Source organism: Ascaphus truei, chromosome 20, assembly GCF_040206685.1.
Source record: "Ascaphus truei isolate aAscTru1 chromosome 20, aAscTru1.hap1, whole genome shotgun sequence".
Lineage (NCBI taxonomy): Eukaryota > Metazoa > Chordata > Amphibia > Anura > Ascaphidae > Ascaphus > Ascaphus truei.
Window position 1 is genome coordinate 16591613 of NC_134502.1, and position 25165 is coordinate 16616777.

General features: G+C 44.9%; 1 protein-coding gene across 1 annotated transcript; it reads right to left on the minus strand.

Moving 5' to 3' along the window:
• Positions 1–3602: 3602 nt before the first annotated feature.
• On the minus strand, positions 3603–24567 carry LOC142470957 (extracellular calcium-sensing receptor-like). The gene is made up of 7 exons (XM_075577764.1): positions 24360–24567; positions 22124–22205; positions 20871–21168; positions 14129–14941; positions 13500–13727; positions 10917–11040; positions 3603–5671 (listed from the first exon to the last, which is right to left on the minus strand). The coding sequence occupies exons 1-7, from the start codon at positions 24565–24567 to the stop codon at positions 4767–4769; spliced, it is 2658 nt and encodes an 885-aa protein (XP_075433879.1). The 3' UTR covers positions 3603–4766.
• Between the last annotated feature and the right edge of the window lie 598 nt (positions 24568–25165).

The window sequence follows — 25165 nt, forward strand, 5'->3', positions numbered from 1 at the left end:
AAATGAGCCGTGATGTCATTTGGCAGCATGATGCCATGGAGACGTGGCAGAATCAAGGTATGTTGAGCTGCAGAGACCACACGCGATCCCCTGGCATTTAATTTAAATGCCTTTTGGGAAGAGCGCGGGGCCTCTGCAACCACCACGCCCCCCCCCCCCCCCCCACCCCGGAAAAAACATGCCCCCCCCCCCCCAGTTTGCGCCCATCTGAATTATATAACCTTATTCCTGGTTAACCCTTAGTCAGCAGCAGCCACTCTACTCAGTATGCGCTAGGCTCACGCAATACTGCTGGTCTAAGCTAATAGATCTTATCCACAACCCTTAGCCCCTCAGTCCTCTCACTAGATACAGGCATCTTGTTTTGCTGACTTTAGATTTAGTTTATGTGCAGTTTTTTATGTGTCTATTAAAGTTCATTTTTAGGTTCAATACCACACACAATCACTCCAATTCATTGTACATTCTAGTTTATTTGTAACTCTGAGTGTGCAACATTAATAGGGGTCAGTTTCACGTAGCTATAAAGTGACCTAATGACAGTGATGTGTTTAGTGGGTTAAAGCTGCAGTTCAAACAATATCCTACATGTGTTTTTTTTTTAATAATCAGTTCTGTACTATAAGAAAAAAATTGTAACATTTAAAAAAAAAAAAAATTTAAATTTTTTTTTATGTATTAAATGTGACAAGCATTTTTTGTTTCAAAGGCCATTTACAAAGTCATATCCCCATCCTCTTATGAGACAGGCTCTGGTACACCCTTGTTTGAGCCCTGGCCTCTCTCTAGCAGTGAACCAATTGTATCATTGCAGATTATTGGAGATAAAGAAAACGCTGACGTATTAAACAAATTCTTTGCCTCTGTTTACCAAGGAAGAATCAAGTTCAATAGTAGTGCCGCAGGAGGAAGCCACAACCTCCATGTTAATGAACAATTGGTTAACTGAGGAAGAAGTTCATAAGCGACGTGAAAAAATTAAAGTAAATAAGGCACCTGGCCCTGATGGCATACATCCAAAAGTTCTCAAGAAGTTAAGCTCAGTAATAGCCAAACCATTATATTTAATATTCAAGGACTCCATTTCCACAGGCTCAGTACCACAAGATTGGCGTAAAGCAGATGTGATGCCTATATTTAAAAAGGGAGCTAGATCACAACCGGGGAATTACAGACCTGTAAGCCTGACTTCAATAGTGGGGAAACTTCTTGAAGGTTTATTACGGGATAATATTCAGGAATACCTAATGGAAAATAAAATTATTAGTAATAGTCAGCATGGATTTATGAAGAATAAATCATGCCAAACTAACCTTATTTGTTTCTTTGAGGAGGTAAGTAGGAATTTAGACCAGGGTAATGCAGTTGATGTGGTCTACTTAGATTTTGCAAAGGCTTTTGATACGGATTCACACAAGAGGTTGGTGTACAAAATAAAGAAAATTGGACTCAGTCATAATATATGCATCTGGATTGAAAACTGGTTAAAGGACAGGCAACAGAGGGTTGTCATAAATGTAACTTTTCAGGTTGGGCTAAAGTCGTGAGTGGAGTACCTCAGGGATCGGTACTGGGACCCCTGCTTTTTAACTTGTTTATTAATTACCTTGAGGTTGGCATCGAGAGCAAAGTCTCCATCTTTGCTGATGATACTAAATTGTGTAAGGTAATAGAATCAGAGCAGGATGTAATTTCTCTTCAGAAGGACTTGGAGAGACTGGAGACATGGGCAGGTAAATGGCAGATGAGGTTTAATACAGATAAATGTAAGGTTATGCATTTAGGATGCAAGAATAAAAAGGCGACTTACAAATTAAATGGGGATAAACTGGGGGAATCCTTGATGGAGAAGGATTTAGGAGTGCTTGTAGACAGCAGGCTTAGCAATAGTGCCCAAAGTCATGCAGTAGCTGCAAAGGCAAACAAGATCTTATCTTGCATCAAACGGGCAATGGATGGAAGGGAAGTAAACATAATTATGCCCCTTTACAAAGCATTAGTAAGACCTCACCTTGAATATGCAGTACAATTTTGGGCATCAATCCTAAGAAAAGACATTATGGAACTAGAGAGAGTGCAGAGAAGAGCCACCAAATTAATAAAGGGGATGGACAATCTAACTTATGAGGAGAGGCTAGCTAAATTAGATGTATTTACATTAGAAAAGAGGTGTCTAAGAGGGGATATGATAACTATATATAAATATATTCGGGGACAATACAAGGAGCTTTCAAAAGAACTATTCATCCCACGGCCAGTACAAAGGACTCGGGGCCATCCCTTAAGGTTGGAGGAAAGGAAATTTCACCAGCAACAAAGGAAAGGGTTCTTTACAGTAAGGGCAGTTACAATGTGGAATTCATTACCCATGGAGACTGTGATGGCAGATACAATAGATTTGTTCAAAAAAAGGTTGGACATCTTTTTAGATAGGAAAGATATACAGGGATATACCAAATAAGTATACATGGGAAGGATGTTGATCCAGTGATTAATCCGATTGCCAATTCTTGGAGTCAGGAAGGAATTTATTTTTCCCCTTATGAGACATCATTGGATTACATGACTCTGGGGGTTTTTGTTTGCCTTCCTCTGGATCAATAAGTAAGTATAGATAAAGGATAAAGTATCTGTTATCTAAATTTAGCATAGGTTGAAATTGATGGACGTACGTCTTTTTTCATCCTTATCTACTATATGTAACTATGTATCCAGTGCCTGCCTGGTCATATGATCTTCCACACAGAACTTTGCATCTTGGGTACACTTCTGCAGCAATGACGGTGATTTTTTGAACCCCCGAGCCACGTCTTTGCCGATCGATCACAGGAGAACTGATTGATCAGCAACTTAGCCAACTCACTTGTCAGTGTGCAGATTGTATTGATGCACATACAGTATTGAAGGGAAAACTTTTTTTTTTTTTGAAACGGCAACTTGAACTGCTGCTTTAAAGGGTCAGTCCCACATAGGAGCAAAGTGGCTTAGGGGCCTATTCTTGTAGGTTTGAGAACTAACTCATCAAGTTTTTTGAGCAGTTCTCGCACAATTTGGCAAGGTAGCTATTCAGAAAGCTTTAATAACCTTGCCAAATCACACGGGGAGTGCATTGTGCTGAGCATTCTTGCTCCTGACTAAACTCACCGAGTGGGAGCGGCCAAAAACCAAAATAGCGCCATTTTGATAAAATTACTGTATTATAGTAGCTCCTATGAGATAATCGGAGCTCTGAAATAGCCAGTTTATCACTCATCTCATCTCGCCACCCAAGGTTGGTGGGAGGGGATCTGAGAGCAGGACTTTGAAAAAAAATGCATCTTTTCTGCATTGGATTGAAGCAGGGAGTCTCCGGAGGTGATATGCATTAATACCAGCTTCAGAGAACCCCGGCTTCAATCCAATCCTATATCCAATCCTATAAAAAGACATTTACAGGCAGCTTCATTACCTTAGCGGCTAACTTAAATAGGGTCCTGTAAGAGACGTGTGCAAAGGTACATATAATGGAGACCAATTTTGGTGCAATTATATCTTGGCTTTATTGAGCCTGTTCCTTTATCCAGGCAAACCATTAGAAACAAAACACAATAACAAACCCCTATCCCTTTGTAAGGGCTAACTTACTATCCCAGACCCTATCTGCAGGACTGGAGGGATATTCCCATTACCAGCCTTTCACCCCAAAGTCTCAGGAGGCACCTTAAGCAGGTGGACTTCCATGTCAGTCTCTGGTAGGTTCCTGAGACCTCTGTGTCCAGGAAATATGGGTGTCTTGATCTCAGCACAGCCTTTGTGCTCAAGACAATATCTGTGTGCAGGCTTCTCTGCTCTTCGTCTGTCAGCCCAAATGTGAGCTAAGGAAAAATCTCTAATCCTGTGTCTCACATGAAACTTTTTACAGAGCTTTCATTAGTCCAGGTGGAGACTAGTTAATTGAGTGGCTGCAATTAACTATCTCTCTGCTGGATTGTCAGAGCTCTGAGGCTGCTTTATTTAAACAGGGATAAGTCCCTGTTACAGCCCCCCAATGACAGTGATGTGTTATTGGGTTAAAGGGTCAGTCCCATGTAGGAGCAAAGTGACCTAATTACAGGGACATATTTAATAGGTTAAAGGGTCAGTCCCACATAAGAGCAAAGTGACCTATTGACAGGGACATATTTTATAGCAGGGATGTGTTTAGTGAGTTACAGGGTCTTTATGTTGATGTGTTTCATTAGTAGCATCTCTTGGCGTGCACCATCCTCTGGGAATTTGAATAAACTCATTACCACACACCATCTCTGAGTCCTGAACAGACTTCCCTCTCCTTTCTTGTTCGTCTATATGGTACTGACCCTTTAACCCATTAAGGCCCAGATCTGCAGATGACCATTGTTGAAGTGACGAGGCACAAACCTAAGTTAATACCTCATTAAGTGCAAATGTGTATCTTCAAAGCTGCATAACACAGTGCTAAGTGGTCGCATATAATTAGCTTTGTGCATATTCGTTAACCTCCATTACTGATTATGATAACGGGTGGGTATTAGAGCCACGGTAACAGAAATCTGTGTATCTGGGCTTAAGAGAGAGAGGGAAGGAGAGCGAGAGAGAGCAAGTCTGACAGATCAAAGATACAGTATAAAGGAAAAGAGAGAAAAAAGTAACGGTATGGGGTGGATAAGGGTGGAAGAGAAAGGTGGAGACAGAAAGACAAAGAGAGAGCTCATGTATTCAATATAATCATTCAGAAGTGACCACCAGTGGTTGAATCTTCTTTGTTTCTATTTTTTCCCTCTCCCCATTAAATTGTCTCTCGTGTTCAGTTCTGGCCTAAAGAGGACGATGATGCACTTGGGAACAAAGATACAGACCAGCAGGGCCCAGGTGGAAGACAGAATGGCGAAGATCTCCATGGCCACGGTGTACTTACCACGGGCACTGAGGGAGGCCGGGATATAGGACAGCCAGACGCTTAGGAAGGCCAGCATGCTGAAGGTGATGAACTTGGCCTCATTAAAGCTGTCAGGGAGCTGCCTGGCCAGGAAGGCAAGGATGAAGCTGATAGTGGCCAAGAGGCTGAGATATCCCAGCATGCACCAGAAGGCAGGGGGTGAGCCCTCATTACACTCAACAATAATGATCCCTGGTTGAGTTTGCATGTTGTGTTCTGGGAAGGGAGGGGAGTTTAACAGCCAGATGAGGCACACACAGAACTGAATAAGGACACTCAGTACAATGACAAAGAAGGACACATTTGTTCCTGTCCACTTCCTTAGGCTGCTGCCTGGCCTCGTGGCCTTGAAAGCAATGACAACGGTGATGGTTTTGGCAAGGACACATGAGACACAGAGGGCAAAGACCATGCCGAATGCCACCTGACGAAAAAGACATTTCTCAGGTTGGGGGTAACCTATGAAAGCCAAAGAGCAGAGGAAGCAGAGGGACAGGGACACCAGAAGAAGACAACTTAGGGAGTAGTTGTTGGCTCGGATAATTGGAGTGGACTTGTAGTGGCTGAAGAGCCCCAAGAGGGCAACTGGGATCATGGAAGAAATTACACTAGTGGCTACCAAAGCTGCACCTAGAGGCTCTTCATAGGAAAGAAACTCAATGGTCTTTGGGATGCATCTATCCTGTTGGACACTGGGCAACTGGTCCCACGGGCAACGAAGGCAGTCAATGGAGTCTGAAAGAGAACAAAACATATATATTGGTTGTGGAGCAGTTAAGGGAAGAGTTATATGGAACTAGCTGTACCCTACGTAACATACTTCGATCTAGCAGATCTTAAAGTTTTTTTAAGCATTACTCTTTGTTTTCACCGCTCCTGGTTATGCCTTTCTTTCTCTTGTCCCCCTCTTCTTCACCTTATTCTGCCTCCATCATGCCCTGTTCCTCTTTGCACTGTCTCCTCCCGTCTCTTTGCACTCACTGCCTTTGTATCTCCTTTTCTCTCTGTGCACACTACACTCCCTCCTGTCCTACTCATCTCATCTGTCTCTTCCTCTCCTTGTTGTCTCTCTTTCTGCCCCTCTCCTTGCTTTCTCTCTCTCTGTCAGCTCTCCCATTCTTGCTGTCTTTCTCTGTCTCCTCCCCTCCTTGCTCCTCTACAGGAAGAGGCATTCCAGTTGTTGCTTCACAAACCCAGTAACAGCTGAAAGTTTGTATGGCAAAATACCTATGCCTTTTATATTTATAGATTATAGGAGTAATTAGAGGAGGAGTTGTAGGGAATGGTTATAGGAATAGTTAGGGGAGGAGTTTTAGGAAGCAGTTAGATGAGAAGTGAATGGGGCTGTTATAGTGAGAGATTATAGGAGCAGTTAGAGGGGGAGTTATAGTGAACGGTTATAGTAGAAGTTGGGAAGGAGTTAAAGGGAGCGGTTTTAGGCGTGCAGTAGTTAGGGGAAGAGTTATAGAGTGCAGTTCTAGAAACAGTTAGGGAAAGAGTTTCAGTATATGGAGGGAATTATTGGCAATATAAAGATACCAAAACAATCACACACCAAAGAAAAGTAAACATTGACCAATCAATTTTTGAAGCAGTTAAATACTCCCGGAGAAGGTTAGAAGAGGTTTGAGCGCGGTGGTCTTTTGTATCTTCCGGAGGGGATGCGTGCATTTAGAGAGGGTCATGGAATTATGTTATAAACCTAGGAATATAGTTCACTGAGGTGACTTAAATATTTGGACAGAAAGGAGATCGCAGAAGGTTTAAGTACTATTTTATTAAAAGTATATTCAATTTTGGAGGGTGGAAAACAGGAAGTCCCCAGGTTGCCTCTTTGATGATGACCTTAGTTCTTCCCAGAACGTGCTGGATGGAGTTACTTCCAAATAATTCCTATAGCGCCCCCTAACCTACAGTATGCCGCATACCACACACAACAAACTCTCTGCTTAATAGGTGCAGCTGGTCTTACAGGACCTAAAACCATGTGCTGTGCCCGCTAAAGAAGAGGGTAGAGTATGAGCTAGAACAATGAAAGTAGCGCTAACCATTAAATTACAAACTAATTAGGAGTGAAAAGGTTAATGCGTGATGGGGGAAACTCATACAAGTGAAACACACCAATTTGTCACGAGGTAGTAAAATGTCCCAAATGGGATAACACTTATGTCCGGCAGCCAGAGTCCAAAAGAGGAATTTCCACGAACCCTCCAAACAGCTGCAGGAAAAAAAGGAAAATGTCTTCCGGCGCCCAAGCAAGATTTCCAAGCATAGGAGAAATACAAGGAAAAAAACACAGAGAAAACAGTGTATTGATAAACCAATTTATGTAGTTGACTAAATAGTCAGACCATTGCGATCTCTGTCACTATAGTTGTTGCTCAGATAGAGGTTAATAATGTCAGTGCAGCCTCAAATTGAGGCATAGATTATGGATAGCACACACCTGATGTGATAACTCAGGCTGAGTCCCCGCTGGCGCTGAGCACGCTCATGCTTGGAGAGCGCACCAAGTATGAGCGCCGGGTGTCCTACTTGTACACGCGTGCGGGGATGGGGGTGGGGGCATTGTGGATAGTTGAGCGCGCGGACAAGGATAGTTTTTTTGTTTACTTAAGCACCGAGCGTGGGTGAGCTTGTGTGTCCGCGCACAAGCACGCGCGCACAGGTTGAGCGGGGACTTACATATAGCTATATACTATATGTAAGTTACCGCCGCAAACTCCGCTCACTCAGCGCGCTCAGCGCTAGTGGGGATGCAGCCTTATAGGGAACTTCCTCAGATGTTTATCCACATGGCAGCAGATGGAAATAGTTACATAGTTAAATAGTAGATGAGGTTGAAAAAAGACGTACGTCCATCAAGTTCAACCTACAGTGTATGCAAAATTTAGACAACAGATACTTTATCCTATATCTATACTTACTTATTGATCCAGAGGAAGGCAAACAATAAACCGCAGAGTCCTATCATCCAATGATATCTCGTAAGGGGAAAAATAAATTCCTTCCCGACTCCAAGAATTAGCAATCGTATTAATCCCTGGATAAACAGTCTTCCCATGTATAGTTATTTGGTATATCCCTGTATACCTTTCCTTTCTAAAAAGATGTCCAACCTTTTTTTGAACAAATCTATTGTATCTGCCATCACAGTCTCCATGGGTAATGAATTCCACACTGTAACTACCTTTACTGTAAAGAACCCTTTCCTTTGCTGCAGGTGAAATCTCCTTTCCTCCAACCTAAAGAGATGCCCCCGAGTCCTTTGTACGCTATCCCAGTGTGGAAGGATACAACCTGTCAGATGACAGCAATGCTTTGGTGATGTGAAACACCCTGTCCCTGTTACAAAGGAATCCAGGAAGATACAGACTCTTTATGCTGGAAAGCTTTATTCAAAAGGTGCAAAAATACTAGGCGTTTGTGAGTGTTCATTTGTTTTTATACCAGCCCATGTTTATTAAATGTTATTACGCCATGTCACCCCTCTTTAATTTATAAGGCTAACCCGAGGAATATTTAAGAAAATCCTCAAATTCCAATTTGGTAACAAAACTATGCAGCCTAATTTCCATCTGCTGCCATGTGGATAAACACCTGAGGAAGTTCCCTATACGTTATCACATCAGCTATGTGCTATTCATAATCTATGCCTCAATTTGAGACTGCACTGACATTATTAGTCTATATCTGAGTACACAAATAGACAGACAGAGCCCCTAATGATAGCACTCTATTCCGATGTGATATGGTGATTCTTTAAAATAACTTTATTAATTGACAATGACGTTAAAATATTGGGGTCTAAAACAATGATTAAATATACCAAGTGTTACTGTCTCTAATGGATAAGTGTGTCCAGAAGAGTGTACATTATTGGGTTAATGTCCAGAGTTTGGATAGTTCACTGGCCCTAGTATTCCTCGTATAGAGTGAACAGACTAGAGTACTTGTTAATTGTCAGCAGTTTGGGCCACACATGTAGTGCCCCAGTATTGAAATACTAGTTAGTGCTCTTTAGTGTGGGACCTATGCTATGCTGCTACGATATTGCAGCTGAAAGCATATTAAAGATGTTGTATAAAACAGATCTTGGTCAAAGTGCACCTATTGATGTATTACTGTCACCTCCCTGTACAATTGGTGGTATATTAGGATGGGTGTGTGGTGCTTAGTACATATACATCCCAAGTGTGTTGTGCCTGGGGTGTACTGAATACTAGTATTATAGGATATTATACTGGTTTGTATAGTGGCACTGCTGTAACTCTGATCTAGATAGATACCAAGTTAATAGCTGTGTACTGTTCCTTTTGGGGTATGTATATCGGTCAGTTGACAGACCTGTCCCCATTTGGTGCAGTGCTCTTCATGTGTGGTAGTATTCTGGCACTCCAGAGGTTAATTGATGGTTAGGTTGCCGTTTTCCTTTATGTATATTATCCAGCCTTGAAAAAGCACTCGCGAAACGCGCGCGTCGGCAAGCACGTGACCACGTGCTCGCGGAGGAGCCCGAGTTCACATACACTGACTCAGTGTGACTGAGAGAGTCAGCGTGGCTCCACCAGTGCACAGTACAGGACTGTTAGGGTCCCAATGGATTTAATAGTCACATATCACTAAAGGCAACAAAGTATCTGGCGAAACACTGTATTATCTAACTATCTAAGGCAGCCTGAATGCTATTTCCCTGACACAGCGTCAAGCTCATAGGGTATAATATACATAAAGCAAAATGGCAACCTAACCAGCAATTAACCTCTGGAGTGCCAGAATACTACCACACATGAAGAGCACTGCACCAAATGGGGACAGGTCTGTCAATTGACCGATATACATACCCCAAAAGGAACAGTACTCAGCTATTAACTTGGTATCTATCTAGATCAGAGTTACAGCAGTGCCACTATACAAACCAGTATAATATCCTATAATACTAGTATTCAGTACACCCCAGGCACAACACACTTGGGATGTATATGTACTAAGCACCACACACCCATCCTAATATACCACCAATTGTACAGGGAGGTGACAGTAATACATCAATAGGTGCACTTTGACCAAGATCTGTTTTATACAACATCTTTAATATGCTTTCAGCTGCAATATCGTAGCAGCATAGCATAGGTCCCACACTAAAGAGCACTAACTAGTATTTCAATACTGGGGCACTACATGTGTGGCCCAAACTGCTGACAATTAATAAGTACTCTAGTCTGTTCACTCTATACGAGGAATACTAGGGCCAGTGAACTATCCAAACTCTGGACATTAACCCAATAATGTACACTCTTCTGGACACACTTATCCATTAGAGACAGTAACACTTGGTATATTTAATCATTGTTTTAGACCCCAATATTTTAACGTCATTGTCAATTAATAAATTTATTTTAAAGAATCATCATATCACATCGGAATAGAGTGCTATCATTAGGGGCTCTGTCTGTCTATTTGTGTACTAAGTTACATGCCCCTTGCAGCACCACTCCCCTTGCAATATATTCAAGCTGTAGCGGGGGTACACCATAAGTTTCTAATAGTCTATATCTGAGCAACAACTATGACAGATACATTATTACAAGCAGGTCTATGATCACACTGGTCTGATTATTTTAGTCAATTGCATACATTTGTTAATTAATATATGGTTTTCTCTGGGTTTTTTCCTTGTATTTCTGCTATGCTTGGAAATCTTGCTTGAGCTTGGGCACCGGCGGACATTTTCCTGCTAGAGTATGAGCTGCCTTTAATAAAAGGGAGTTCCATTAGAATCAATGAGTGAGAAAGGAATTAGGGAGTGAGAGTGATGGTTTGGGGTTGGAGTTCTAAATGGTTCCAGACAACATTCTTGTGGATATTGAGATGTTTCTGATGAAACTGAATGATCAACACATGATGTATCTACTAGATGCTACTTTGAAAACATGGCCCACAGTTTAAAGTGTCATTGGAAACCGAGCTCATCCCTCACCTGTGTGGTTGGAGATCTCTCCTTGGGGACAGGGGACACACTGGAAACAGCAGACAGGCTTCCCTCTTATAGCTGCCTTCCTGAAACCCGACGAACAGCTCGTACTGCACACGGAGAGCGGGACCTGGAGAGAGAGGGGAGACTGACCTTATATCCACTTATACAGAGATAGTATTGAATAGACTGAGACTGAGCTATCTCTCGCCTGTACAGTATATACATAGAGATGGGAGACTGAGTTATCAATAACCTGTATATACAGATAGAGGAGAGACTGAGCTATCTATCACCTCTATATACAGAGAGGAGAGACTGATACTCTACTCAAACCACCCTCAGAAGCCTCTCCTTACTCCATCTCTGCTCAGGACTTTGCTGACAATTTTAAGGAAAAGGTGGAATCCATACGTCAGAACATCCCCTCTGTTTCTTTCTCCCAATCCTACACCTCTTCCTAACTCTCCTCCTGCCTTCCTTGACTCTTTTTCCACTGTCTCAGAAGAGGATGTGTCGCTGTTGATCGCCTCTTCTCCCTCTACCACTTGCCCTCTTGACACCATTCCCTCCCATCTCCTAAAACCTCTTGCTCCTACTATAATCCCTACGCTCCCACACATTTTTAACTCCTCCCTCTGCTCTGGAACCTTTCCATCCTCCTTCAAACATGCAACAGTCATACCATTACTTAAAAACAGCAAGCTTGACCCTACCTGTCTTTCTAACTATCGACCTGTCTCCCTCCTGCCTTTTGCCTCTAAACTCCTTGAACGTCTTTTATTCTCTCGCTTGCTCCATTTTCTCAAAACCTATTCTCTTCTAGACCCTCTACAATCTGGCTTCCGCACTGCTCACTCCACGGAAACAGCCCTCACTAAAATAACTGACGACATCCATGCTGCCAAAGACAGAGGTCATTACACTCTGCTCATATTACTGGACTTCTCTGCAGCATTTGACACCGTGGACCACCCTCTTCTCCTTCACATTCTCCATACACTTGGTATTCGGAACAAAGCTCTATCCTAGATCTCATCCTACCTCTCCCAGCGTACTTTCAGTGTCTCTTCTGCTAACACCTCCTCCTCCTCTATTGATCTCTCTGTGGGGGTACCCAAGGGCTCTGTCCTGGGACCTCTTCTCTTTTCTCTGTACACACTCTCTCTAGGCGACCTAATAACATCTTTTGGGTTTAATTATCACCCCTATGCTGATGACACACAAATATACTTTTCAACACCTGACCTTACACCTGCTGTACAAACCAAAGTTTCTGAATGTCTCTCTGCTATATTATCCTGGATGGCCCTCCGCCACCTTAAACTCAGCATGGCTAAAACAGAGCTCCTCATACTTCCTCCCAAACCTGGCCCTACTACCTCCTTCCACATAACTGTTGGAACGAACTACGATCAATCACCCAGTAGCCCAAGCACGCTGCCTAGGGGTCACACTCGACTCCTCTCTCACATTCGCCCCTCACATTCAAAACATTTCTAAAACCTGTCGCTTTTTCCTCCGCAATATAACAAAGATACTCCCTTTCCTCTGTTGCTCGACTACTAAAACGCTGACTCAGGCCCTCATTCTCTCCCGTCTTGATTACTGTAAACTCCTGCTGTCCTGCCTTCCTGCCTCTCACCTGTCTCCCCTACAATCTATCCTAAACGCTGCTGCCAGAATCACTCTACTCTTTCCTAGATCTGTCTCAGCATCTCCCTTCATGAAATCCCTCTCCTGGCTTCCGATCAAATCCTGCATCTCACACTCCATTCTTCTCCTCACTTTTAAAGCTTTACACTCTTCTGCCCCTCCTTACATCTCAGCCCTAATTTCTCGTTATGAACCATCCAGACTCTTGCGTTCTTCTCAAGGATGTCTTCTTTCTACCCCCTTTGTATCTAAAGCCCTCTCCCGCCTTAAACCTTTTTCACTGGCTGCCCCACACCTCTGGAATGCCCTTCCCCTCAGTACCCAACTAGCACCCTCTCTATCCACCTTTAAGATCCACCTTAAGACACACTTGCTTAAAGAAGCATATGAATAGCACTGTGGATATTCTGAACACATGATAGATAAAGCTTGGCCCCCTGCAGACGCACTTACCAGAACTCCCTCCTACTGCCTCTGTACGTTCTCCCTACCTACCAATTAAACTGTAAGCTCCTCAGAGCAGGGACTCCTCTTCCTTAATGTTACTTTTATGTCTGAAGCACTTATTCCCATGATCTGTTATTTATATTATCTGTTATTTATTTGATTACCACATGTATTACTACTGTGAAGCGCTATGTACATTAATGGCGCTATATAAATAAAGACATACAATACAATACAATCTATCATCTGAATATACAGAGAGAAGAGATAGGAGATAGGAGATAGGAGAGAGGAGAGAGGAGAGAATGAGCTATCTATCACCTGTATACTGTATACAGAGAGAGAGAGGAGAGACTGAGCTATTTGTCCCTGTATATAGAGAGAGTAGAGACTGAGCTATCTTTTACCTCTATATATATAGATAGCAGACCCAGATGGGGCATTGAATGAGTCTTATTACAATTTAGTGCAGAGTTCTGCACGTACCTGTGTATCCCCCATTGCCCACTGGATGGTGGTGGTGTTAACCATGAATGTGTGTCCTGGTATGGCAATAGCATCGTAACTCCCGACCTTTACATGCTCTATGGTTCCCTGTGAACTAATTTGCCAGTTGACGATGTCGTACAGAGCTGGGATGTCTCCGTTGGAGTCGAAATACACGTCTTTGTCATCTTTAGTCTTGAAACGGACGGACTTCATAGAGTGCAGAACCTAAGAGGAAGTTAATAGAATCAGAATAACCTCCTTGTGATGGGATAAAAGGGCATCTTAGAAATATTATTCCTATAAGTTAATAGTGTTTCCGTAGTGCAGGATTCCCTGATGTAAAATATGGGCATCATCTGTACAGAAATGTTATGTTAGTAGAGTTAGTGTGAATGAGACAACTGCTGACCTTGTTAACTTATTAGAATCCCCTGCTAAATACACCTACTTATCCCATCAAAGGGAGACACCCTCTAATACCACAGAGGGAAATCCAACTGATGTTACTAACATATAGGTATACCCTGCATCTTATCCCATTAAAGAGAGAGGAGCTGCTGACCCTATTAATATCTAAAAGTAGGATCAAATGTTACAAACATTATAGAAGGGATGGGTAAAGATACCTCCCATGGTTGGAAAGCCAAAGTTTCAGTGCATTTGCCACTCGATTTTGGGCAACTCTTTAGCCTACGAGTTAGGATATCCTGCAGAGCCCAGGCCAATGTGTAAACCGCAATGTAGATGTTGTAGGTCCCCCCCAGAATATTGAAACCACTGAAGGTGCTCCCAAGAGACTCCTGAGCTGTGCAGAGCCTGGTGCCGTTGGGCAACTGGGTCCCTAGTCTCTCCCATTTGCAGCCAAAGTTCTGCTCCCAAAACTCCATCATTAAGCTGTCATCTGGAGTCTTTTGTGGGTTGCTGGCGCTGAGGAACTCTCTGAACCCGGGAATCGGCCCGCTGTGTATTGCAAAGCCAATGGTGCCCCGCAGAACGCCCCAGTATCGCTCTTTGGATAACAGGGCTGAGGTTGACCATGATTCACTTGCTACCCAGCTCTTCCCCATGACGTTGAGCCTCAAGAGCTCTTCTACCACCGGAATAAAATATAAATCACTGGAGAAGACAACCACAACGTTGGCATTTGACTCTGCGATGACCCTCGAGAGGTGGGGGGCGTTGCTGTCGGATTGGCTTATCAGTATGGACTCAATGAAGGCTATACAGGCCCCAGCTCTCAGTATCTCCATCTTGGTGGCCAAGATGCCCTCCTGCCCATAGTCATTATCCGCAGCCAACAGCCCCACCCATGTCCAGTTGAAGTAGGACACCAGCTGTGCCAGCCCTCGGGACTGGAAGACGTCGCTGGGTACAGTCCTGAAAAAGGAAGGGAACTGAATACGGTCGCTCAGGAGGGAGCTGGTTGCAAAGAAGCTGATCTGAAAGGAGATGGAGAGAAGGTGAAGGTGGAGTACGGAACCCGAATCTATAGGCTGGTACAGGAATACATAGCCTGGCATGTTTAAGGCAGGAACAGGGGATACAGAGCCTTGCAACTCTATTGCTAGCCTAGAACCTCTAGGGTTACCACAGGGAATATACAGTCTGGCACCTCTAGGACTGATACAGTGGATCAGAACCTAGCAACTCTTGGGATGATACAGGGGATATCGAGTCAATTTAAAACAGCATAATAATAAATCTCATATATACATTGTTATACTTCCATAAAATGTCATATAACCTCTAGGATTAGTACAGTATACAGACATACACACAGACTGTATATATAATGTTGTGTAACCTCAAGGAGTAGTACACGCAGCCTGTATATATAGGGGCCTATACACAAAGCTGTGATAAGTTGTTTAATGGTCGATAAATGAGCTTAAAGCGCGATACTGACTGCTCTGTTAGGCTGCGGCGCCGCTGCCGCTGAGCTCGCTCATGCTTGGAGAGCGGTGATGTCACCAGCTCACCAAGCATGAGCGATCGCTGTCCTGCAACATTTTTAGAGCAGGCGCGGGGGGCGTGGCTATTATGGGAGAGGGTGTGTCATTGGCTGTATAAGGGCTGTCTGTGTTTCTGTGTATATCTCTCTCTATCTCTCTCTCTCTCCCCCTCCCCTCATCTCTCTCCCCCCATTGCTCTCCCTCTCCCCCCCTCTCTCCCCCCATTGCTCTCTCTCCCCCCCAATGCTCTCTCTCCCTCCCATTTCTCTCTGTCCCCCCGCATTGCTCTCTCTTTCTCTCTCTTCCCCCCATTGCTCTCTCTCTCCCCCCCCCCCCTGCACTCACTCTCCCCCCCTGCACGCTCTCTTCCGGCCCCCCACTCTCCCGGCCATCCCCCATCTCTCCCATCCCCCCTGCGCTCTCTCCCCCGTCCCCCCTGCACTCTCTCCCCCCCTGTGCTCTCTCCCCTGCCCCCCCCTCGCGCTCTCTCTCCTGGCCTCCTCTCTCTCCCCCCTTGCTTTGTCTCCCTTCTCCTCTCTCTCCCTTCTTCCCCCTCTCTCTCCCTTCTCCCCCCTCTCTCTCCCTTCTCGCCCCCACCTCTCTCTCCCCTTCTCCCCCCCTCTCTCTCCCTTCTTCCCCCTCTCTTTCTCTCTCCCTTCTCCCCCTCTCTATTTCTCTCTCCCTTCACCTCTCTCTCCCCCTCTCTCTCTCCCTTCTCCCCCACTCTCTCTTTCTCTAGCCCTTCTCCCCCCACCACACCACTCCGTTTGCCCCCCCACCACCACACAGAAGCACTTTGTTTGCCTCCCCCAACACACAGCAGCACTCTGTTTGTCCCCCCTGTCCGTTTGTCCCCCCTCTGTCCGTTTGTCCCCCCTCTGTCCGTTTGCCCCCCCTCTGTCCGTTTGCCCCCTCTGTCCGTTTGCCCCTCTGTCCATTTCCCCCCCTCTGTCCGTTTACCCCCCTATGTCCGTTTGGCCCCTCGTCCGTTTACCCCCCTCTGTCCGTTTTCCCCCCCTGTCCATTTCCCCCCGTCTGTTTACCCCCCCTCTGTCCATTTGCCTCCCCTCTGTCCATTTGCACCCCCCTCTGTCCATTTGCCCCCCAGGTCTGTTTGCCCCCCCTGTCCATTTCCTCCCCTCTGTCCGTTTGCCCCCCCTCTCAGTCTGTTTGCCCCCCCTCTCAGTCCGTTTGCCCCCCTCTCAGTCCGTTTGCCCCCCTTTCAGTCCGTTTTCTCCCCCTCTCAGTCTGTTTGCCCCCCACCCAGTCCATTTGCCGCCCCTCTCAGTCCGTTTGCCCCCCCTCTTTCCACTTCTCTCTGCTGAATTCAGTGTTTGCGTTGTGTATGTGTTTGTACTCTCAGCACGAAAGTATCTCTCCCTTGTCTCCCCAAGCACAACGCTTGGGAGAGCATGTGTGCACGCGCATGTGCGCGCGAGCACAGCGGGAGAGGGGATGTGCTGATCCACATTGAAGAAAGTGCATAGCAAGCTCAGCGCCAGCGGGGACTCAGCCTTATTCACAAAGCAGTGATAACACTGCAGTATCGCAATATAATGGCTTTTTACCGACCATTAATAGCCAGAGGAAAAAATTGGCCCAAAAATGCCAAAATCGCTTTTTTTTTGGCCAGTAATAGCAATTCACAAAGCTGTGATAAGATTATCAACCATTAAAATCTCTCAATATTGTAGCACCAGCTAAATGCTAAAATATTTTTTTTTCTGCATGGAGGGTGAAGACATCTAAAGGTGAGAAAAATCATTAAAGGTATGTTATTTTCATTTTTCAGGTTTTTTCATAATATTTTTTATTTTTTTCATTGCCCAGGTATGCCCTTTAGGGCTATAGATAGATACAGTGACAAGCAATACATTTTTTGGCAAATGCTTGCTTTTATTTATTTTAAATGTATTTGTGTTTGCATTTAATTATTTCTGGTATTTCTTTTGTTTTTTAATTATGGGATTTAGATTGTATTTTTGATTGTTATGTTGCTGCCAACGGAGGACAAGGATGGTGATGAGGATGAGGACGCCCTTCATCCTGGCATGCTGGCAGGGGTAAGTGCAAGTCTTATATATGTTATGCTGCTGATTTATGTTTAATTTTAAATGGGCAAATGCACTATGGTAATGAAGGGGTTTACTCCTCCAGCAGCCTTCCCGGTAGGCTTAACCACCCACCCAGGGACAAGTACCCCCTTCACTCACCCTATCTGCCCCCAATAAACCTGCTATTGTGCCTTAACCCCTTCATTACCTTAGTGGCTAGCCGCTAAGGTAATGAAGCTGCTTTATACTAATAGTGTATGGGAGCAGGGGGTCTCCTGAGCTGAACCGCTTTGATTTCTGCCTCAGGGACCACCTGCTTCTCGAGTTACAGGCCTTGGTATGGGATGCTGGTATTGCCGCCATTTTAAAGTCCTCCGTGTCACGTGACCGTGGGATTTAAATACTGGAGGAGATACTGCATACTCCCATACCGGGACCTGTAACTTGGGAAGCAGGGGGTCCCCGAGGGTGATATCAATGCGGATCAGCGCAGGAGACCCCCTGCTCCCACAAACTATTAGTAAAAATGTAATTAAAGCAGCTTCAGTACCACAGCGGATAGCTTCTACGGTAATGCATTTATTTGGGTATTGATACTAGTGTGTGGGAGCAGGGGTCTTCTGAGCTGAGCTGTGTTGATTTCAGCCTCAGGGACCCCCTGCTTCCCGAGATACAAGCCCCGTTATGGGGTGCCGGTATCCTATTGCAGGATTTAAATCCCACGGTCACGTGACGCGGGAGATTTAAAAGCACAGGGGATACCGGCACCCCATACTGGGGCCTGTATCTCGGGAAGTAGGGGGGCCCCGAGGCATAAATCAATTAGGTTCAGCTCAGGAGATCCCCTGCTGATGTACACAATTATCAAAATCAATACTTTAACTGCACGATCGCCTGTAAGAGCCGTGCATGGTGATGCAGCGTCTCCATGCAGCTCCTCCAGGCTGAATTTTTTAAGGATTGAGAGCGCGATAGCACTGATAAAAAAAAACAGTTGTGTGATAGTGCATTTTTTAAGCAACCTTTTAAAAAATGGCGTTCATTCTTAGTGAATACCATTTTTCCTCTCATGTTTTAGTGCGCGATAAATCAATGCAAAGTCGGGCAACAATGCACTGATTTTATCACCGCTTTGTAAATAGACCCTATAATGTCATATAACCTATAACCTTTAAGGCTTGTATGTATTTACATTTAACCTCTAGAATAGTAAATGACACACACATAGTGTACTAACATTAAATATATATATATTTTAATTGAAAGATTCAACAGCGCCTGGGTGTGTACCAGCCCCACATTAGACTCCTGACAACAAACAGACCACAACAAATGTTAGCACAGATGACCCGTATAAAACAATTGTAAAAATGTATTATTATAAAATATATATAGGAACTCAGATGGTGGTCATAAGTATTGATGGTGAGTGTGTGTAAAATATAAAAAAAATGTAAAAATTGTATATGTATAATTGTTGTGTGTTAAAAAATATATTGAATAAAAAATGATGAATGATGAACTATTATTGCAAAAAACACTGAAAAATATGATTATCAAAATATAATATGATTAGGTGAAATGTATTAACCAAAAAATAAAAATGTTAAAAAATAAAAAATAAAAAAACGTGTAAAAAATTAACTATAAAAATATATATATGTGTTTTCCACAAAAAAAGTTGATGATTTTGTATGGAGATTACAACGTCCGGGCTGCTTCTTCTTTGGGGTCTGCACCTCCCAGCAAATTCTATTGGAGAAACAAGAGAAAAAGCGCCCGATCCATGTATAAAATCTGGTAACAAAAGTTTAATAAAAAATCACAAGACAAATGCACACTCACAATTTGTCAATGCAAATTAAGCATCAGATGAAATCCGTCAATCGGAAGAAACGCGTACACTTAGGGCACGTGGTTTCAAGGAGCTACGTTTGGTGGAATAGCTCGTGGGTCTGCTGCAAGGAGAGGGAGGACGTTCCCTGAGCCACACACAGCATCTAATGCTGGAACAACAGACTGTATACCTGAATTTCCAGAGGGACATCTGACTGTGATGCACCGGTAGCAGTGAGGTCTGATGTACTGAAGTAAACATTCGGCGAGCAGCTACTTGTTGGCGCATGGGTTTACCCATACAATGCTTAATTTGCATTGACAAATTGTGAGTGTGCATTTGTCTTGTTTTTTTATTTTAATTTTTTTATTAAAATTTTGTTACCAGATTTTACACATGGATCGGGCGCTTTTTCTCTTGTTTCTCCTATATATATATAGCAAAAGGAAATATTACTGTGTGCTCATTCACATGTCTTAGACAGGTCTGCAACCCTGCCTTTCACCATTATCACCCAACATACAGTGCTTCCACTGCAGCAAGGGATTCTGGGAAATGACATGCAAATGAGCACACAGTGCCACCTTTTGCTTCAAAACCACATGACATGGTCCCCTATAAGCTTATGCTTGCTACATTGCACAGCTTTTCAGCACAGCACAGCACAGCCTGGGTTAAGATCCACAGACTGCCGTTTTCGACCTTTAGGGTCTCATCAGTGTGAGGCTGGTTACACTGGCTTTGCAATATGAAGCTTAGGATAGGTTCCATCACACTTAGTTAAGTTATGGTGAGTAAAAAAAAAGTGACAAAAACCCTCCACAATAAAGCATATAGCAAATGGAAATATTACGGTGTGCTCATTTGCATATTGTATCTAAATATATATAACACACACAGTGCAACTTTTAGGACTAGCCAAGCCTTTATGAGACCTCACTTTCCTTATCAGGGTTGCATGATTATTGAGGTTGTTTCTCAGTGATCAACTCGCTGTCACTATGTGTTCTGCTGCCTCGCCATTGCCTGTCGCTACTACGAACCTAACTACGCTATATGCTGCCTGCTACCTGCCTGCTACCTGCCTGCTACCTGCTGCCTTCTACCTGCCTGCAGCCTGTTGCCTGCTGCCTGCCTGCTGCCTGTTGCCTGCTGCCTGCCTGCTGCCTGTTGCCTGCTGCCTGCCTTCCAACCGGCTGCCTGCTATCTACTGCCTGCTGCCAGTCACCCGCCTGCCTGCCATTCTGCTGCTTTCCTTCTATCTACTGCCTGCTGCCTGTTGCCTGCCTGCTTGCCATTCTGCTGCCTGCCTTCTATCTACTGCCTGCTGCCTGCCTGTTGCCTGCTCTCTGCTTCCTGTTGCGGCCTTCTTTTTTGTGTGAAGTGCATAGGAAAGGTAAGAAAGGGGCGGGGGGAGAGAAAGACAGAAAGAGAGAGATTTGGAACACTGTACATGTAAACAAGAGACCTATGAGGTTTGGAGATCTCTGTACACATGAAGAAGTGACACTCATAGCTCTCTTACCTGCGGGTATCTGTACAGTCCCAACATGTGCGCCATTAGGATGGAGCGTGTGGACCCAGAGTCTCCAATGACACCTGCTAGAGGTGGCCCTTTGTGGCACCGGTAATTGGGGATGCTTCCTTGTCCTTGTCCTCCCGACAGCATCCAAAATGTCCCATCTGCTGCCCGTCTCGTGCCAGTACAGGTGTCAAATATCTGGAAGCCGAGAGTGATGTTGGGGAGGAGGTCAGGGTTTTTGTTAATCTCGCCCACAGCAAATATCATCGCTCGCATGTTCTGATATCTCTGGGTTTCAAACCTAGAGCGAGAGGAAGAAATGCTACAGACAGTGTGTTAGTGTAACACACACAACACTCAGTCTGTTAGTGTCACACATGCACAGTGTCTTCTCAGCCTCAGTGTCCCACATGTACATGCAGTGTCACCTGAGCCTGTCAGTGTCACACACATGAGAGGGTATTCCTTAGTATGTCAGTGTCAAACACAGATTGAGAGGCTCCCTCAGTCTGTCAGTGTCACACACACACACAGGAGAAGGGCTCCCTCAGTCTGTCAGTGTCACACACACACACAGGAGAAGGGCTCCCTCAGTCTGTCAGTGTCACACACAGAGGGAGAGGAGCTCCCTCAGTCTGTCAGTGTCACACACACAGGGAGAGGGGCTCCCTCAGTCTGTCAGTGTCACACACACAGGGAGAGGGGCTCCCTCAGTCTGTCAGTGTCACACACACAGGGAGAGGAGCTCCCTCAGTCTGTCAGTGTCACACACACACAGGGAGAGGGGCTCCCTCAGTCTGTCAGTGTCACACACACAGGAGAGAGGGGCTCCCTCAGTCTGTCAGTGTCACACACACAGGAGAGGGGCTCCCTCAGTCTGTTAGTGTCACACACAGGGAGAGGGGCTCCCTCAGTCTGTCAGTGTCACACACATAGGAAGAGGGGCTCCCTCAGTCTGTCAGTGTCACACACACAGGGAGAGGGGCTCCCTCAGTCTGTCAGTGTCACACACACAGGGAGAGGGTCTCCCTCAATCTGTCAGTGACACACACACACACACACACACACACACACACACACACACACACACACACACACACACACACACACACACACACACACACCAAGAGAGCTCCCTCAGTCTGTCTGTGTCACACAAACAGGGAGAGATTTCCTCAGTCTGTCAGTGTCACAAGCTCACAGTGTCCCCTCTGGTAGCAACAAAGATACTGTAGCAACATTCAATTAAAACTTACGCCTGACATTTAAGATTTGCAGGTTTGCTTGTGAAGAGGATTTTGCTGTAGCTTATGCCCAGGTGAATAGAAAACGCAGACCCTAAAATAACGTCTCCAGAACCGCTCAGATATTCATTAATGTTTACATTAGACAGATGGCAGCCTCGTCCTGACTCCCAGCACATACAAACTTCCACAGCTAATGTGTATAAAACCCACATTATAACCAGGAGCAATCTTCCCATTCTGTATAAACAGCAGATCTGTCTGTGTTTGTGATTAATCTGTACCTCACAGGGAGAGGGGCTCCCTCAGTCTGTCAGTGTCACACACACACACACACACACACACACACACACACAGGAGAGGGGCTCCCTCAGTCTGTCAGTGTCACACACACAGTGAGAAGGGCTCCCTCAGTCTGTCAGTGTCACACACACACACACAGGAAGAGGGGCTCCCTCAGTCTGTCAGTGTCACACACACAGGAGAGGAGCTCTCTCAGTCTGTCAATGACACAAACACACACACAGGAGAGGGGCTCCCTCAGTCTGTCAGTGTCACACACACAGGGAGAGGGGCTCCCTCAGTCTGTCAGTGTCACACACACAGGAGAGGGGCTCCCTCAGTCTGTCAGTGTCACACACACAGGAGAAGGGCTCCCTCAGTCTATTGTCACACACACAGGAGAGGGGTCCCTCAGTCTGTCAGTGTCACATACATACATAGCACAGGGCCTTACTTGATCTGTCAGTGTTAAACACACACACACACACACAGAGGCTCTCAGTCTGTCCCAGTCACACACACAGGAGAGGGGCTCCTTCAGTCTGCCGTGTCACACACACAGTGTCCCCTCAGTCTATCAGTGTCCCACAGACAGGAGTTTGTCTCCCTAACTCAGTTTTTATAACTTGTGTAGATGTCCTGGGAATGCAGATATTAATTACACCATCTCTCCTTAATTATCTTATCAAGGAAATGACAGCCCCCTGGGAATCAGTGCTAATTCCAAATATACATCTCTTTATTTCCATGCTCAACCATTCCCACAAGGGACAAATGACAGCAGTCTCAGTATGATGGCCCTAGCAATGAGAAGAATCAATATATTTCATCATGCTTTTGCAATGAGCAATTTGGAGAACAATTATATGTACAGATGTAACCCTTCTATTTTTATCTCTCAGACTTACAGCTATCGCTGAGGCCGGGACCTGAGTCCCTGTTACTTACTGGGCCACGCGTGTCCTACGGTCAGACGGCAGGAGTAATACAAACACAGTATGGGTAACTCAATTAGTTTACTATACACTTATTAAACTCTGGCACCTTGTGATCCTCAGCAGAGGATTACTACACACAGTACACATATGCAACACAATCCCCAAACAGCTTTGCACGGGTGTGAGTCAGTGTCAGTTGTGTAGTAGCCACCAAATCCCGGATATTTTGGGTAATGATGGTGCCGGAACACCGTGGGAGCTTGTGTTGTACTGACCCTGTTGCAGGCCTGTTCTACAAAAAAGTGCTTTGGTACCACCGTGTCTTTATAGCCTGTGAGGGTCCCCTCCCGCTGTGCCTGATCTCCTTTCCTCTCTGGAACTGTAGATCTCAGCTCAAGTCACCACGTGCACATGTGCATTCTCTCTGTAGACCTCGGCCGAACCTGCTGTGATCAGGTCCGCACAGATCTAATCTACTGTCATGGCTGCCACCCTCGTAAAACTCCTCTCCCTCTTAATCCCTCCTCCACCTGCCTCTCTACTGGCTCCTTACAGTCACATGTCCAGTGGAGAGGAACATGGTAGGAACCTGTGTGCTATACACAGGAGTTACATCCTCCCCCTGCTAAAACGTTGAATTCCCAACAACCAGAATAAGACCATATTCGTACATTTATCCAAGGTAACAAATGCCTCATCTCTAGGTCAGAACATCATACGTATTGTGGGACCAACACACATACACTTCTTACGGGTCGCATCATTTCTTCACCAAGTAGTTCCCCAACTCCCAGGGTCACCTATTTCTAATGTCATTGGCACAATCCACTTAGCCATTCTAATTAATCATGGGGATTTCTGTCGACACTCCTGGAGAATCATAGTTCATTCTCATTTGAGGTCTAGTCTCCCTCATGGGATGTGGCGAGAAACAGGCGGTACAACTGTCATACCCCCTTGCTTTTCAGAGGATTCACATGGTACTGGTGAATCGTGCTCTGCGGACCCTACACTTGCGGGGGACTCACAACTCTCTATCACTGCTGTTTCTTCAACTTCGCTGTCCTGTTCCTTGGGACCCACTGGGGTGAATTTCTCTGCCTCAGGGTAAAACTCAATAATAACATCTTTTTCTCTGTCCTGCAGCTCTGCTGGTCTCTTGAGGGAGAGGTCGCTCTTCCTTATCCAGGATATTGTATAGATGCCATAACATTCTTTCTCTTTGGTATACCTCATCCTGATCTGACTTCTCATCACTATCCTGCTTAGTGGCTTAGTGGGCTAGCCGCAGGACCCTGTCCTCAGTTCAGACGATCACTTCTCCTAGGTGATTTGCTACTCCTGGAATATTATCTTTCTCAGGGCATCGAACTAACTTGCCTATTGGCAAAAGATGGTTCCTGTGTAGGTTCTTTGCTGGCCCGCTCCCTTATCAAGGCCTTACTCGATATTCTTGAAGTCCTTTTAGCTTCTCTACTACCACATAAGGTTCTGGTTTCCAAATATTCACTATTTGGGTTAACCTGATATCCCCAGAATACAGATAAGGACTCTGTCCTGCATTTGTAGCTCTTGTACATTTACTCTCTTGTCATAATGCCTTTTATTGCCCCGATTATTCATATCAACAGCAGTAGTGGCCAGTCGGTATGCTTCTTTCTTGCAACTGTTCCTACTGCATGTACGTGGTCGGGGATGTGCCATTTGCTTCCACTCCAAAACACAAGTCGATAGGCAATCGGACTTCCCATCCAAACATCAGGTAATAGGGTGAATACCCTGTAGAGTCATTCCTGGTGGAGTTATATGTATGTACAAAGTGGTGCAAATGCTG